The sequence below is a fragment of the Mobula hypostoma genome, chromosome 24 (genome assembly GCF_963921235.1).
Source record: "Mobula hypostoma chromosome 24, sMobHyp1.1, whole genome shotgun sequence".
Lineage (NCBI taxonomy): Eukaryota > Metazoa > Chordata > Chondrichthyes > Myliobatiformes > Myliobatidae > Mobula > Mobula hypostoma.
Window position 1 is genome coordinate 42850504 of NC_086120.1, and position 17704 is coordinate 42868207.

Sequence of the window (17704 nt, forward strand, 5' to 3'; positions counted from 1 at the left end):
GAGTGATAGAATCTGAGAGGATGAGGAATTCATGAGTGTGTGGGAAGAATGATGATAAATACCAAAGGAAAAAGATTGTTCTGTGAGTCAGCATGGACTCGATGGGCCAAATAGCTTCCTTCTATGTCACAGAAAAATTAAGAAGTAAAAAAAAACAACCACCAAAATCTTGGAACTTCATCTCATTAATCTGCTCCATATCTAATCACTGAGGTGAGATTTTGCTGGAGTCCTTAGCCTCCATTGCCTCAAAAGGTTCAAAGGTTCATTTATTATCGATGTATGTATGAAGTATACAACTCCAAGATTCGTCTTCTTCCGATAGCCATGAAACAAAGAAAACCATGGAGTTGTTCAAAGAAAAACATCAACCCCATCCCAGCACAAAAAAAGACAAATCTTGCAAACGGCAAAACGATCATCAACCGCCCAGCCCACGAACAGACACTCAACGATTCAGGAATCGATTCTTCCCCACTGTCGTCAGATTTTTGAATGGAATTGAACCCATGAACAATACGTTTTTTATCTTTTTGCACTATTTACTTAACTTTTAAAAACATGTACTGTAGTGACTGTAATATGTACTGTAGTTTTTTTATTATGTATTGCAATGTACTGCCTCCACATAACAACAAATTTCGAGACATATGCCGGTGATATTAAACCTGATTCAGATTTTTCTCCGTTTGGTTTCTAAATTCCTTTCTGAAGGGTCTAGGCCGGAAATGTCGACTACAGTATTAGATTTTTCGAAGCAACGAAAAGGAAGGGTAAATGATGTAGTTGTGCTTGGGATGCTAACAGCTCACTATTAATAGCTTCTTTAGTATAGAGTTTTCATTTTTTTCTAATGTCAAAAAAATCTGAATCTACTAAAGATATCTTAATCACATTTGTCTAGATACTGTATCTGGTACATACAGCACTAGAAAAAACACCGCGGGAGCCCACGACACACTGCCACCAAAGATGAACATTTACTTCAGGTTGTCAAGACAACTTCGGTCCCTTGGATACACTGGGCTTTCACCAGTCTGTCGTGTGTGACTTCGTCAAAGTTTGCGCTGTGGACTGCATCGCACGGACAGCTACACCATTTACCCACCTTATCGTTGCTTCCAAAAATCCAACCGAGTTAGTCAAACATGATTTTACCTTAACAAATCCATTTATATTACCTTGGTTAACAGACGTCTTTCTAAACAGTCATTTATATTGTTGCTCAGAATACTTTTCAAACATTTTCCATCACAATTTATTGGCAAATTATTTCCGTTTTAAATGCATAGTTGATAATAGGTTATTAACAACACTGTTGTACGCTGCAGCGTTCAACAATTAGAAAGGCCTCACTCAATGGGTAAAGGATTATCAGTCCTAATGAAGGAGGTCTGGGCCCGAAACCTCGACAGATTGCTCTTTTCCATTGATGCTGTCTGGCCTGCTGAGCTCCTCCAGCATTTTGTGTGCATTAATTTGTTTTTCGCATCTGCAGATTTTCTCTTGTCTGTGAAACTATTATCAAGTACTGAAGAGATTAAAGATTAGCTTTATGTGTCACACGTACAGAGAAACATCGAGACATACGGTGATATGCGTCGTTTTGCATCAACGACCAACACAGTCAAGTCAGAGTATGTGCTGAGGGAAGCCCATAAGTGTCACCACGCTTCTGGTGACAACAAAACATGTTAGTGTACTAACCCTAATCCGTACGTCTATGGAATGTGGGAGGAAACCGGAGCGCCCGGAGAAAACCCATACAGTCACGAAAAAACAAACTCCTTACACACGGCGTTGGGAATTGAACCCCGATCAGAGATCACTGGTGCTCTAACGCACTGCGCTAACCTTGGCGTTAAATGCCGAAGAGACAGCGAATGCTTTCGTTGTAATTATAGTATAGCCTTCAGTTTGACTGCTAAAATCTAACTCGCGTCCTTCATTTCGCAAGGCGGTAACATTAATCTGCCTGTTGGCATATGGCGTGACTTGCACAGAATCAGATTTATTGGCACTGACATTAGTCATGAAATATGTTGTGTTCTGGCAGCAGTTCAGTGCAGGTGTGATTGTAAGTTCCATGGGGTGGGTAGGTAGCGCAGCGGTTAGTGCGATGGCTTACTGAGCCACACGACCAGGGTTCGATTCAAACAAGGGAATTTGTATGCTCTCCCCGGGGCCAGGTGGATTCCGTCCGGGCAAATCTGGTTTCCTCCCACAGTTACGAAATTGTGGGCATGGAAGTGTGGCAACACGCGTGAGCTTACCCTGCACAGACGGTTGACACAAACGACGCATTCCATTGTATTTCGATATGCAAGTGAAAAATAAAAACAATATTTAAGTCTTTAGGTAGATAAGTAGTAACAGCACCTCACAAGGAAAAGCTGATAGTGTTTCGTACGCCCATAAACCTGCTGGAAGATTTTGTTCACCGATGTCCACATTATAGGATGCTGACCAGCCGGTTCAGTCTTGTTCCCTCCTTGTCGTGCTACGTCTTTGAAAAGTAGGTAAAGGTTTCAAATGAAAAGACAGCATCATCCTAACAGCCACACAGGACATGGCAGGACACCGATCCTGCATTTTATTGCTTATTCAGAAATACAGTGCGGTAAACAGGCATTTGCGATCCAGTGAGCCTGCGCCGCCCAATTACACTCGTGCGACCAATTTCCTACCATGTGTTTAGGATGTGAGAGGCAACTCACCCGGTCAAGGGGAGAATATAGAAACGGCTTACAGAGTGGCGGGAATAGAACTTGGGTCGGCTGGCGCTGTGACTGAATCCCAGTGACCCGTGGGACGCCACGTTACAGATGGCCCCGTGGTTGTGACAGAGCTCCGTTCCTGAGAGCCGCTCCTAACCCAATCTGTTTGCAAATAGCAAATGAGTGAAAACGATGTGAGGGAGAGGACAGCACAAATAGTTGTGATGGAAGAGCAGCGCCAGCCGGCCTCAATGACAACTCCCAGATCTGCTCGGCCCCTGACTGTTGTGCCTCGGGTGGGGGCGGAGGCGGAGAAGGCTCTCTCCACACCCAGCAAATAATAACCCTCAGCCCTGCGGCAGCCGGCAACCCGCAACCCCATCGTCATCCCTCCTGCCTCTCTACCGATTTAGACATTTATAATTGAGTTCTTCAATACTTCAAACCCAGCTTCATTTCCCTGTTTTTAGGGCAAATGACAGCCCCTCTAAACAGGGGCTCCAAGCCTTTCCTTAAATGGCATCGACTAATGCGATGAGTGAGAGGTCCGTGGACCCCAAGGTTGGGAAACCTGCTCTAAACCTTTCCTGCGCACGGACCTGTTGAAGTACCTTTTAAAATATTTACAACAGTGAACTGTCAGGTCAGCAGAACTGGTCACTGGCTGCAGTCTACCATCACTGCAAGACCCGTACGTGTCCAGGGCAAACAAGCAGTCAGGAAAAATCTTTGCAGACACTACCCACCTTGCAAGTCGCCTTTTGCAAAAGCTCCCTTCTGGAAAGCACTATAGGGCTATTAAAACAAAAACTTCACACCATTTTAACGTTTCTCCCCCCAGGCATTCTAATTATTCCCCCTCCCCATTACCCTCTATTATCCCTGTCACTGCACTACACTGTACACAGTATAAACCACCTTTTGTAATGCTGTTCATACATTGGTATTCTTGCACATATTATTCCATAACCTCCAACTTTATTTTTATATACAGTAATACTTTGTAATTGTTGAATGTTTTTGTTGAAAATTGCAGTTTGACCAACACACCACAGCAAATTGCTAGTACATGTAAATATATATGGCGAACAAAGTTGATCCTTGAAACATGTTAATGTACAGTACTGCACAGAAGTCTTTGGCACCCTAGCTATCCATGTGCCCAAGACTTTTGCATAGTACTGCACCTGCCTGGCTTGCAGTGTAGGTCAGCACTTTCACTTTGGAGCAGACAATCAGTTTCCTTTGATTCACCTAAATCAATATACAGAATGTTCGTATGCATTCTCCTAGCAGCTTACATCTACTGCCTAAATATTTCCACAATCAATGGACAGGTTGACTTGCAGAGGCACTGGTACATTTCCAATCAGAAAATCATTATCAGTTTAATGTCATTGATGTATGTTCTGAAACCTTTTCTTTTGCAATAGCAGTACACTGCAATAAACTATAAATTAGAATCATATATAATTGTATATATAAAATTAAATAGTGAAAAAAGAGAGCAAAAATTATGAGGGGTTCAACAGTACATAGGTTCAGAAATCTGAAGGTACAGAGAAAGAAGCTGTTCTCAAAACATTGATTGTGCGTCTTTAAGCTCCTCTATCGCCTCCCCCATGATAGCATTGAGAAATTAGTAGGGCATGTTTTGGGAGATGGGAGTCCTTAATGATGGATGCCATCATAGTTTCAAGAATTTTTACTAAATTGTGACATCACACTTCAGTAAATTTGGGAATCCTCATACTTATCTCACTGGTGAGCCCATTGCTTGATAATAGTGAATGTAGCTAGCAAAATATGGCTCTCATGTTGCACTTGCCAAAATGACTGGCATTATGTTTCAAATGCAAGGATCCTCCCAGTTCTACTAATACATCATTGGCTTTCAATATAGAACAAGATTCATTCAATAAAGTTCCAGTAGTCTATACTGACAAAAAGTAGCAGCAAACAGCAAGCTATTTTGTTCCATGTTTTGTACGCTCTTCAGTACCAATGTAAATAGCATATGTTTTTGGAAATCCTACTCTAAAATAATAGAATAACTACTTTGTCAAAATTTGCTGTTAAATGCATTTAGTAAGTTGCAATTAAGAATTTTCTTTGTTGTCATCGCAAGCAATAATTGCTTCAAAATAGAGAACAATCCGGTGGCAAGGTCGCCAACAGCAGCCTCCAAGGGAAACGAATGGTGACTAAGAAGTGCGGATGGTAAACAGTTACATTCAGACTATGTCTGGCTTCTACATGACCACCTTGGATGATTGCATGTCTGTTACGTACTGAACACGAAATGGTATTATGTCAGAGGTGAGGCATTCACTGTACCACTCTCAGGAAGGCATACAGTGAAACTGCACACCATCACCTTGTGATCACCCAGTTTTGTGACACACAGCCCCTAACTGTCAATTGGGAGTAAGGCATCGGAATTCTCACACCTTTTAACAACTCGCTTTAATATTTAAGATTTAGAGATGTGCGTCAATTATAATTAAAAATACATTTGCCCTTAGAACCAATATTTGACTTAAATCATTTCCACCTTCTGATACTGGTTGTATCAAAACTTATACAGTAACCATAATGCTCATAATATCAAGATGGTGCAAACACACACCTGCAGGTTGCAAAGAACACCAATTCCCAGAAATTAATCTAGTAGCCTACCCACACCCCTCCAACTCAGCCTACAAAATAGCATGTAAAATGTATGAAGTGGTTAATTTGTCCATTGCTGCTGTCTTCACATTTTAACAAAGGGGTTAACCTCCTTAAAACATACTGAACTAAGACAGCCAACTCAGCAATATTCCATTGATGCCTCAAGTACTTATTTGGTAATGTCACAGACGTCAGTTTCTAGTCTGTCACAGTTTAAAATTTGATACTTTTTCTATCTCCCCCCTCATCCAATGATTCTTTGTTTAGCATGCACCGAATTTTGTTTCGCCAACACCACTCTGGCATCTCAGCCAACTGGCCATGATGAGAGTCCAGATGGCGAGCGAGATCAAACTGTTCAACTCTGCGGGCATCACAACGTCTGTTTCTGCCCACAGTCAGGGTGAGGCACTCAAGACGTCCCCTGAAAGTCATTGGATAGTAACCAGAACGAAAGCTGTTCGGTTTTTCACACTGGTAACCCAATGAGTTAAATGGCATGAATACAATCTCAGCATAGGCTAAAACTATGGATTATAGAGGGCTATTTTTAAATCTAGCAGTGCTGGGCTCCACACAATTCCAGGTAAAGATCCTGTTTATTTCATTTTCAGTTCTACTATTTGCTGATATTTATAAAATTAGTGGATATCAGCCATGTTTAGTTGCTCCAGGTTCTAGTGTTTACAGATTGAAAAAGATACAAAAAAAATTGTCCATTCAATATAATGTGAACAAGCAGTAGTGTAGATTTAAAACTGATTTACTGTACACTTATAGATAATCATTCTGTTCATTATATTACAGTTATATCTATTATCCAGGCAATCTTGCAAGATAATTTACTGGATTCAATCTTGCTGAGTGTTAGCAAGTATGAGATGGACTGTTGTTTCTTCGCCTCTCCAGTTTTGTTCTTCCCTCTCCTGAAAGCGCCCGACTCATGCTGGGACACAGTTCCACATGCAACGGCTGCCCCTCACCTCATCCAAGTGACGAGTGCAAGCACTGACCATGTAAGGCTGGGGAGGGGGAAGAAGGTGGGTTGGAAATCAGAGACATGCCTGTTTTTATCCTCACCCAACACCCACAGATTTGCATGAGATCTAGCAGAAGTCAATGGAAAGCAATCAGGAGTGGAAACCCTAGCTAATCCCACCACCACCCCCCATGCCAGGAGAGAGATTTCAAATTTGTCTAAGCTCACTACAGCTGAGATCATCTAACTCAGCATACGCTCAGATCCCGGAACCTCCTGCCTCCTGGTCTATATGGCTCTGTTTGAAACTGTGCAGTACACTCATCCACTGAACCACAAGGGAAATTTCATAAAGATGGGTCTCAGAATCAATTTAATATTGATTGCTTTGACAGCTTGCAATATGAAATGGAAGCCATAAGCATCGACACAAACTTTAATGGAGCTACCAAGTTGCTGCCAACCAGTTGATGGACATCTCGGTGTCCCCAAGCTTTCTCAAAGCATGAGATCCATGCTGTGAAAAGCAGCATGGTTGGCAATGTGGTCGACTGCACCAGATATTGAAAATGCACCCCATTTGACACTGAATAAACCTCACCTTTGTCTACAGGAATGGCAGAAGTAATAATGTGTGAACACTTGATACACTGAGCTGTGAAACTAACTGAACATTCACAGCCTTAAACCGAACCACGTTTATTAGTAGTTATTAAATAAATTTTAGTGAATATTGATGTTTCTTCCCCCCACCCCCACCAATCTGGCAGATTCTATACAGGCTTGTTCCTCCACAATCATGATTTCCTTAATCACAGTCTTGGGCCACCTTTCTCCATACTTAATTATACTATTTCTAACCGCACTACCAAAACAACTCGATGCAGCCTGGCAGCAAGTTCCAAAATCCTCCCTACTCCTTAGCACGTTTAAATGGAGCTAAGAGATGGCAGTTTATGTAGGAGTAATGGGAGAGGCTATGATACACAACCAGCTGATATCAATATGACAGATAAACATTCTCAATATTAATGGATGAGAAAATCGTAAAATGGAGTTACCTCTTAAGAGCAGAATTTTGCAATGCAGATACTATGGTCGTTTTGGCTAAGTTTTGAGAAAACAACCTCTTTCTTTTTGATGAGGTAATAGCCATCTTAAAATAGTGACCCAAGAATGACTTACTGTATTTGAGGACTCAGAACTGTTCGAAATACACTACAATTCTCTATTCATTAGCCAAAATTACCAAACATATTGCATTAGAGGGCCTCATCTTAAAAGGGACAAATTCATCTTTACTCTTGCTTCATCCCTACAATTGCTTACAAATAGAAAAGTAACTATTTACTATGGTTGTAAATAATTAGCAAAATTGTCGAGACTAATTGTTGCATCACATTTGTTTTCTATGCTTTACCTGTACTAGCACCCAATGTGAATTAAAAAAAAAATCATGGTTGTGTTTGTGTTTCTGATACTATCCAAAGTTCTCCTGAAAAAATAGACTTTCCAAAATCTTTGTTCTGGGTTGCGTTCAATTCCGTTGCACATTCACCAGTTCATACGAGATAAACTTTCGGAGGCGTTCCAGGTACTGGCTGTAGAGTTCAATGTCATTGTGACCAGCCCCTTCTACCCACAATGGCTCCACTGCCTTCATGCAGCGCTCATACAACGCAAGGCCGTGAGAGAAGTCGATCACTTCATCTTCGGTGCCATGGATAATCAACACAGGAGATGAGATTTTGGAGATTTTATCAATGCTGCAAAACATGAGAGAAACAAAACCACAGCGTCAAAATAGGAGATTATGTACTTGATTCAGTTTCAACAGTTACGAACCAACACAGACAGGTTTTGCTATTGCTTGCATGATGGGTAGTGGTGGTGGGAGTGATGCTTCCTGCTGGAACAAGTGGGGGAGGGGGAAGGGTTGATGCTTTGCTGCTGTTTGTGCATGGTGGGGGGGGGGTTCATCTTCGGGGTTCTAATGTTTTTCTGTCATTCATTCTTTGGGGTTTTCTTGGTGCTATCTTGGCGCACTATTTAAGTTTAACTTTTTAATATTATTTTAACTTAAGTTTATCTAAATTTAAATTTAAGTTCCTGAGAACTTATGCCATGTCCATGCTTGATCCTGGGACAAATGATGACCACAAGAAGCATCATATGCTCTTTCTTCCACACAACTCCATCATTCAGAAACCTGCAGATTAGTAGTAACACAGACCACACACATCTTAAAATCTCCCCACTCCATCACAACTTGACTGTGCAAAATAGCAGAAGAGGTGAACATGGAGTAATTTTTATACACATACAAATTGTATTAAACCGAAGAAGAGCTTCTACTTATAAAATATACACAGTAATTCTAAAAGGTTATGTCAGTTAAATATTTCTCAAACAGTGGTAGCGTTTTTACCAGGATGCTACCTGGAATAGAAGGCACATGCTACAATGAGAGGTTGGACATGCAGAGGCGGAGATCTGATAGAGATTTATAAATTATGAGCACTCGTCCCTTTAAGCTGTATGGCTGCACGGTAATTGAAATATTCCGTCGCACATAGCCTTTGTTACCACGCAGCTGGATATTAAAAAAAACATTATTTTATTCAACTGTCAAGCAGCTTTCAGGCCATGTAAAGATTTCCTGCTCAGAGCAATAGTTGGTCCGCATAGCTGCTAAAAAAATAAAATTAGAGGAAATATTGATTATGAGGAGCATAGATCAAGCAGACAAACAGTATCATTTTCCCAGGGTTGAAATGCCTAATTTCAAGGTTCAAAGGAGATGTCAGGGGCTAGTGGTTCTCCCCTCCAACCCCCCCCCCCCCACAAAGAGTGGTGGGTGCCTGAAACGTGCTGCCAGGCTGATACATTCGGGATTGTGACTATTAAGGGATATTTAGATATGCATGTGAATGTGAGGAAAATGAAGCGACCTGGACATTGTGTAGGCAGAGGGGATTAGTTTAACTAGCCACTTGATTACTAATTATTTGGCTCAGCAGAACACTGTGGCCTGACAGGCTGTTTCTGTGCAGTACTCCATGTTCTATGTTTAAGTGAGTGGAATGCACTGCCAGCCGTGGTGGTAGAGGCAGATACATTAGGGAAATTTAAGAGACTCTTAGATACATAGGCCCACGGATGAAAAAAAAATGGAGGCCTATATGGGAGTAGGTTAATTAGTCACTGCAAATTGTCCTCTGATTAGGGTGGGTTGCTCTGCTGCACAGCTCAAAAGGCCAGAAAGGCCTGTTCTGCGCTGAATTTCCAAATAAAAAACAAAATAAATAAAAGGTTGGTACAACATTGTGGGCAAAAGGACCTGTATGGTGCTATACTGTTCTATGTTATCCAAGTAATCCAGGCTGTTCATTACAATTTCTAAATTATTGGAATCTATACTAGCCATCGTGCAGTATTACAATTTTGTTTAAGTTGACCATTTATTATTGTGGCTTTCAATAATTTCTGTCAGGATCTCTCATGTCCTTCACCAAATTTTGACAACACTATCATCAGTCCATTTATTTCTACTAGCCAACAAGATATATTATTTTGCCTTGATTCCTAGAAATATCCCACACAATGAATTAGTAATTGTTTTTATGTGGACAGATAGAAAAAGCATAGACGTTTGATAAGATGGATTGAAATCTAATGACTTCACAAGTCAACAAGGACAAAAGCCTACAGTTTTAAAGCTCGAGTTTATGAGGTGTTCAGTTTAAATCAATTTCAATTATCTGATGGTGCAGAAAGAGAAATAGGCTTTATAATAAACAAGTAATTTATTTGCAAGTTTTGAATAGAGTGTACAGTAATTCACATCCTCACTGATGTCATATGTTAGTGTTTGTTTTTGTAGGAAAAAGCAGGTCAGACAGGATTTTAGACTGATTTAGTTAGACCTGAACTTCCTGCAGTATATTTAGACTACAATACTTTTTTTTAAAACATCATATCACACGTGCCTTTTTTTGGTTTACTAAAATGTTCCAGTGAACTATAATTGCAGTTGGATGTGTTTCATTGTCTTACTGTGTGATCAAAAGGCAGGAATAAATGGGAAGGGAGCCAGAGACATTTGATTGTTTTGTTCCTCCAACATTTGAACTAATGACAGCTGTGGCCTGAATATCCACATTCACAAAGGAGCTGTGGTTCTACTCCCTAAACTCCCATAAGTACAAAACTCAGCACAATCTGTGACTAAACAACAGGAATTCTGCAGATGCTGGAAATTCAAGCAACATACATCAAAGTTGCTGCATCTATAGGCCAAGCAGCATCTATAGGAAGAGGCGCAGTCGACGTTTCAGGCCGAGACCCTTCGTCAGGACTAACTGAAGGAAGAGTGAGTAAGGGATTTGAAAGCTGGAGGGGGAGGGGGAGATGCAAAATGATAGGAGAAGACAGGAGGGGGAGGGATAGAGCCAAGAGCTGGACAGGTGGTAGGCAAAAGGGGATACGAGAGGATCATGGGACAGGAGGCCTAGGGAGAAACACGGGGGGGGGGGGTGACCCAGAGGATGGGCAAGAGGTATATTTAGAGGGACAGAGGGAGAAAAAGGAGAGTGAGAGAAAGAATGTGTGCATAAAAATGAGTAACAGCTGGGGTACGAGGGGGAGGTGGGGCCTAGCGGAAGTTAGAGAAGTCAATGTTCATGCCATCAGGTTGGAGGCTACCCAGACGGAATATAAGGTGTTGTTCCTCCAACCTGAGTGTGGCTTCATCTTTACAGTAGAGGAGGCCGTGGATAGACATGTCAGAATGGGAATGGGATGTGGAATTAAAATGTGTGGCCACTGGGAGATCCTGCTTTCTCTGGCGGACAGAGCGTAGATATTTCCTCCAGACAAGCAACCCTCAAAAAGAACAATTATAATTGAAATACACTCAGAGTCCACCTTATTAGGTATACCTGTACACTTGCTCATAAATGCAAATGTCTAAACAGTGAATCACATGACAGTAACAAAAGCATTCAGACGTGGTCAAGAGGTTCAGTTGTTTAGACCAAACATCAGAATGGGGAAGAAACGTGACTGAAATGACTTCGATTGTGGAATGATTGTTGGTGCCACGGGATGGTTTGAGTATCTCAAGAACTGCTGATCTCCTGGGATTTTCATGTACAAGTCTCTAGATTTTACGGAGAATGGTGCCAAAAAAAACCCCCCAAAAAAAAACATCCAGTGAGCTGCATTTCTGTGGCCAAAAACACTTGTTATTGAGAGAGGCTAAAGGAAAATGTTCAGATTGGTTCAAGCTGACAGGAAGGCAGCAGTAACTCAAACAACCACACGTTACAACACTAGTGTGCAGAAGAGCATCTGTGAACACACAACACATCAAACCTTGAAGTGGATGAACAACAGCAGCTGAAGCCTATGAACACACACTCATTGACCACTTTATTAGGTACAGACAGAACCTGTAATGTTTGCATTATATTCTGAAACCACTACTGCTCTTACATTAACAACCTAATTTTAAGATTTTACTTTTTTCTCCTCGAGACCACTTCCACCAAGACATGTGCATCAATCCTATTAAATTCATTTTACTCTTTAAACACCTCAACTTTCCAAACACTGCTCCGTGGACTGAGTTCTTCCAACCAGATTCCTGCATTTGCAGGTATCTGACACCCTTTCTTTGTGCAAATGCTTGATATCTATCTGATGAAAAACTGATGTTCCAGTTTATACTGCTGGTGAATTTGAGGCTTTCCTTTATCCCTACCCAAATCAATTAACAGATAAACTATTTACTAATCTTAAATGTTAACAACCAGCAGGACCTAAGGATGTGCTGGGGGGCTGCCTGTATGAGTTGCCATGCTTTTGGCACCAACATTACATGGCACACAACTTACTAACCATTACCTGTATGTCTTTGGAATGTGAAGGAAACCCAAGGGAGAACATACCCAGGAGCATAATTAGGCCATGGTCTAAATATAAACTCTATACAGACGGCAGCAGAAATTGAACCCCAATTACTGGCTCTGTTAAGTGATATGCTAACTGCTCAACTCCCATATCACCATTTATAGCTCAACCTACCCATTCCATTTCCCTCCATCACTAGAATGCTGTTCTTGGACTGCAGTTCAGCATTCAACACTATAGTTATATCCAGGCTCGACAGGAAGCTCACAGACCTCAGCCTTGACTCTGCCTTGTGCAGCTGGATCCTGGACTTCCTGTCAGATCGCCAGCAGGTGGTAAGAGTGGGCTCCCTCACCTCCACCCCCCTGACTCTCAACACAGGAGCTCCTCAGGGCTGTGTACTAAGTCCTCTCCTTTACCCCTGTATACCCATGGCTGTGTTGCCACCCACAGCTCTAATCTGCTAATTAAATTTGCCGATAACACTACATTGATTGGCCTAATCTCAAACAATAACGAGGTGGCCTACAGGGAAGAAGTAATCTCTCTGACACAGTGGTGTTAAGAAAACAACCTCTCCCTCAACGCTGCAAAAACAAAGGAGCTGGTTGTGGATTACAGGAGGAATGGAGACAGGCTAACCCCTATTGACGTCAATGGATCTGGGGTTGAGAGGGTAAACAGCCTTAAGTTCCTCGGCATCCACATCACTGAGGACCTCATGTGGACTGTACACACCAACTGTGTGATGAAAAAGGCACAACAGTGCCTCTTTCACCTCAGACAGTTGAGGAAGTTTGGTATGGGCCCTCAAATCCTGAGAACTTTCTACAGGGGTACAATTGCAAGCATTCTGACTGGCTGCATCACTGCCTGGTATGGAAACTGTACCCCCCTTAATCGCAGGAGTCTGCAGAGAGTGGTGTGGACAGCCCAGTGTATCTGTGGGTGTGAACTTCCACTACTCAAGACATTTACAAAGACAGGCGTGAAAAAAGAGCCTGAAGGATCACTGGGGACCTGAGTCACCCCAACCACGGTCTATTGCAGCCGCTACCATCCAGGAAACTGTACCGCAGCATAAAAGCCAGGACCAACTGGCTCCGGGACAGCTTCTTCCACAAGGCTGATTAACTCGCGCTGATTTGAGTGTATTTCTATATTACATAGAAACATAGAAAAACTACAGCACAATACAGGCCCTTCGGCCCACAATGCTGTGCCGAACATGTATCTACTTTAGAAATTACCTAGGGTTACCCATAGCCCTCTATTTTTCTAAGCTCCATGTACCTATCCAGGAGTCTCTTAAAAGACCCTATCGTATCCACCTCCATCACTGTCGCTGGCAGCCTATTCCACACACTCACCACTCTGCGTAAAAAACTTACCCCTCATCTCCTCTGTACCTACTTCCAAGCACCTTAAAACTGTGCCCTCTCATGTAGCCCTTTCAACCTTGGGAAGAAGCCTCTAACTATCCACACCATCAATGTCTCTCATCATCTCTCTATCAGGTCACCTCTCATCCTCCGCCGCTCCAAGAAGAAAAGGCCAAGTTCACTCAACCTATTCTCATAAGGCATGCCCCCCCAATCTAGGCAACATCTTTGTAATCTCCTCTGCACCCTTTCTATAGTTTCCACATCCTTCCTGTTGTGAGGTGACCAGAACTGAGCACAGTACTCCAAGTGGGGTCTGATCAGGGTCCTATATAGCTGTAACATTACCTCTCGGCTCTTAAACTCAATCCCACAGTTGATGAAGACCAATGCCTTCTTAACCACAGTCAACCTGCGCAGCAGCTTTGTGTGTCTATAATACTATATTCTGCCATCATATTTGACCTACCAAAATGAACCACCTCACACTTACCTGGGTTGAACTCCATCTGTTACATTTACTGTTCTATTTATTATAAATTATACATTGCACATTTAGATGGAGATGTAACGTAAAGATTTTTACTCCTCATGTATGTGAAGGATGTAAGAAATAAAGTCAATTGAATTCAGTTTGTTCCAATACTGCTTAATTTTAAAACCTCCATCAAGATATCCTTGCCTCTCAGAAGTCCAACCCAACATCCCTGTTGTGAGAAGTGGAAACAGTAAGGCTGAAAAATAGGGCTCTAGTGAACTGTATAGGCCAATTCCCTGTATAGTGGATAGAATGGATTACAGAAACATCGATGAACTCCAACCACACCATCAACTTCAGAGGACAATAGAGGTGGGAGGTCATCGATGGCCCATGCTTCACTTGGGAGCTAAAGGCTCAAGTTAAGTTATCAAAATATCCTTAGTTGACGTACTTCTAATGAAAATCGGTCGACTTTGAGTTCTTCACTGTGGTTGCCCTTCCTCACATCAAGTAGCACCTTGCTACATCTTTTCCATAATTTCTTGCTTGCCCCTAAATATTTTCTTTAAAGTGAAAATAAAAGCTGCATGCAAAGTTAAGAATTAATACGAATTCAACATTATAAATACAACTTGCATATGATACTGAATCTGATGTCCCAAAATACAGGGTTCAATCATTTTTAATGCCCTTTTTTAAATATATAAGACTGGCCTTATACACTCAGTGGCCACTTTATTAGGTACAGGAGTGGAATCCAGTGTGGTCTTCTGCTGCTTTAGCCCATCCAGTTCAAGGATCAACATTTTGTATACCACTGTTATAATGGTGGTTATTTGAGTTACCGTTAGCTTGAAGCAGTCTGGTCATTCTTCTCTGACCTCTCATTAACAAACATTTTTGCTCACTGAATTGCCACTCACTGGATGTTTTTTTCTGTTTTTCACACCATTCTCTGTAAACTCTAGAAACTGCTGTGTGTAAAAATCCCAGATCAGCAGTTTCTGAGATACTCAAACCACCCCGTTTGGCACCAAGGACATTTCCATGGACTGAGTCACTTAGATTACATTTTGCCCCCATTCTGATGTTTGACCCGAACAAGTAAACCTCTTGACCATGCTTTTATGCATTGAGTTGATGCCACATGATTGACTATTGAGATATTTATATTAATGAGCAGGTGTACCTAATATAGTGGCCATTGAGTGCACGTTTGGATGTTGATTCGTACATATGAATTTTCCGTCATGACTAACGCTCTGCCAATTCAGAGTGCAATACTAAAATGCACAACCCCACTTCTAGTGATGAAGATCGTTTCTGTTTTTCCCAACCTTCCACCCCATGATGAAATTTCTTTAGCAGGTTCTGGTTTCCAGAATGATCAACTTATGCCACACATTTTAGAATTCACTGTAAATTTGAAAAATTTGCACACAGAATTCTTGGCATGGCCTTGGAATTAGAGCCTTTATGTGTTGGAGGTTCGTTACTCTCCAATTTATCAGTGTTCCATCTGAGTGGGAAGTGCTACAAGATCTTGTAAGCTGAGAAGCTTTCACAGCTAATACTCACGTGGCTTCCTTTCCTTTATATAAAAAGGGGCAGTCACATCATAAAAGCAGCACCGAAGGGGGAGGGAATTATCTGTGTGTGTGTGTGTGTGTGTGTGTGTGTGTGTGTGTGTGAGTGAGTGAGTGAGTGAGTGAGTGAGTGAGTGAGTGAGTGAGAGAGAGAGAGAGAGAGAGAGAGAGAGAGAGAGGGGCAGGGAGGGATCTGGTTTGACTCCAATACCATAGTTACAATCTAGATACAGTTTTAATCTGGCAGCAAGGCTCAGCTTGCTGTTAGAGTAAAACACAACTGGTCAGCTTCCGACGTGGGGATGCCATTTAAACTACATGTTTATCTTTAGCAGGAGTAGCTTTTACTCCACAATCATGTGGTCAATGTGTATGATCAAAGTTCAAAATAATTTTATTATCAAAGTACATGTATGCCACCATTATTCACTCTTAAGATTAATTTTCTTGTGGGCATTCATACAACAAAAAGTAACAAAACGAGGAATAAAAAACTGTACACAAGAACAGCAGAGGGGGGAGGGGGAGATAATATTCAAATGCATCCAAGTCATTCAGTATAAAGGAGAAAATCTGAAAAGATTATTGATATGAGGTATTCCAAATCCTTTAGTGTCATGTCACCATTGTTATCTCTCGCTCATTCCTAAACTACTGCCTGTACGGCACGTTTCCACGGTGCTGTGAATTTAACAGTATCGACAGGAAATAATGGGGAGAAATATATTATTTCTAGTAAACGTGAAAAGCAGCTACAGCTTGATGCACTTTACTCGCTGTGTTTATGGGGAAAGGTCCCACACCAGAAATTTAATACAGAGTTTACAAGATAATTGCCAACATTTTATGCAAAATTAACAATGGCTGGGGTTTGGGGGGGGAGGGGGAGTGAGTGTGCATAATGCAGCCCAAATCAAAATCCTAGGTTTTAAAGAAAGCACGGGTACGCAACTCATAGAATACAAGGAAAAAGGTAGAGACAATTAGGAAGTCGAGACAATGTTTTAGCTTCATGCTTCAGCTGAATTCACGAATATCAGTGAAAACACTTGGCTGAATGGCTGTAGGTATTGATATTCCCTCTTTAAAAAGGCTTTCATAGTTGGAGGTCACACAATATACAGAGGACTAAGCTATCAGCTTTTTTTTATTAATCTGGTCCAGCTATTAATGATTTATTCTCAGTAAGTGTTGCTTTCCAAAAACTGCATTTTGTTGAAAAGTCTTTGTAATGGGGCAAGGCGTATGTGGGATATAACAAGAAATCTTCTCAACAAGCAGCTCCAGTTCAACCATGGAAATGTGTACTTACTTAGGGAATGCATCAAAGCAGTACGTTTTCTTTGTATCTGGGAACGCCACTCGCATTCCTGAGGTCAGAGGAGAATGCAGAATAACGGCAGCGCACTCATATCGGGAAGCCAGGTCCACCGTCGGAACTGTACCAATACTCTGCCCATACAGTATAATGTTCTCAGGACTAATGCCATATCTGTAATGAGAACGAAACCAAGCATGAGTTAAAATCATCGGCTATCCAGCACTATTAGAGTCACAGAAAAATGTCCTGCTTTTGTCACCTCAGATCAACTCCTTTGTACTGCCCACCTTTTTCAACATTTCATGTCTTCATTACCAAATCTTGACATGGCTTCACCATCATTGGGTCCAGTTGTGACCACCATTTGGGCGCCATGCTAACATAACGGATAGCATGACGTTATTGCAGCTCGGGGCATCAGAGTTTGAATTCCATCAAGTTTGTAAGAGGTTTGCCCATGAACTGTATGTGCTTCCTCCAGATGCTCCAGCTCCCTCGCACAGTCCAAAGCTGTACTGGTTAGTAGATTAATTGGTCATCGTAAATGGTCCTGTGATTAAGCTCGGGTTAAACAGTGGGTTGCTGGGTGGCCCGTCTCACTGGGCCAGAAGGGCCTGTTCTGTGATTCATCTCCAAATAAATAAATAAATAC

General features: G+C 41.7%; 1 protein-coding gene across 1 annotated transcript in view; it reads right to left on the reverse strand.

Moving 5' to 3' along the window:
• Nucleotides 1-3638: 3638 nt before the first annotated feature.
• Nucleotides 3639-17704, reverse strand: part of LOC134337541 (alpha/beta hydrolase domain-containing protein 17B-like) — an 85595-nt gene continuing 71529 nt past the window's right edge. Inside the window, exons 3-4 of the mRNA XM_063032654.1 lie at nt 17044-17223; nt 3639-8135 (exon numbers count right to left, since the gene is read on the reverse strand). Coding sequence (XP_062888724.1) covers nt 7907-8135; nt 17044-17223 — 409 coding nt within the window. The 3' untranslated portion in view covers nt 3639-7906. The remainder of the gene's footprint in view (nt 8136-17043; nt 17224-17704) is intronic.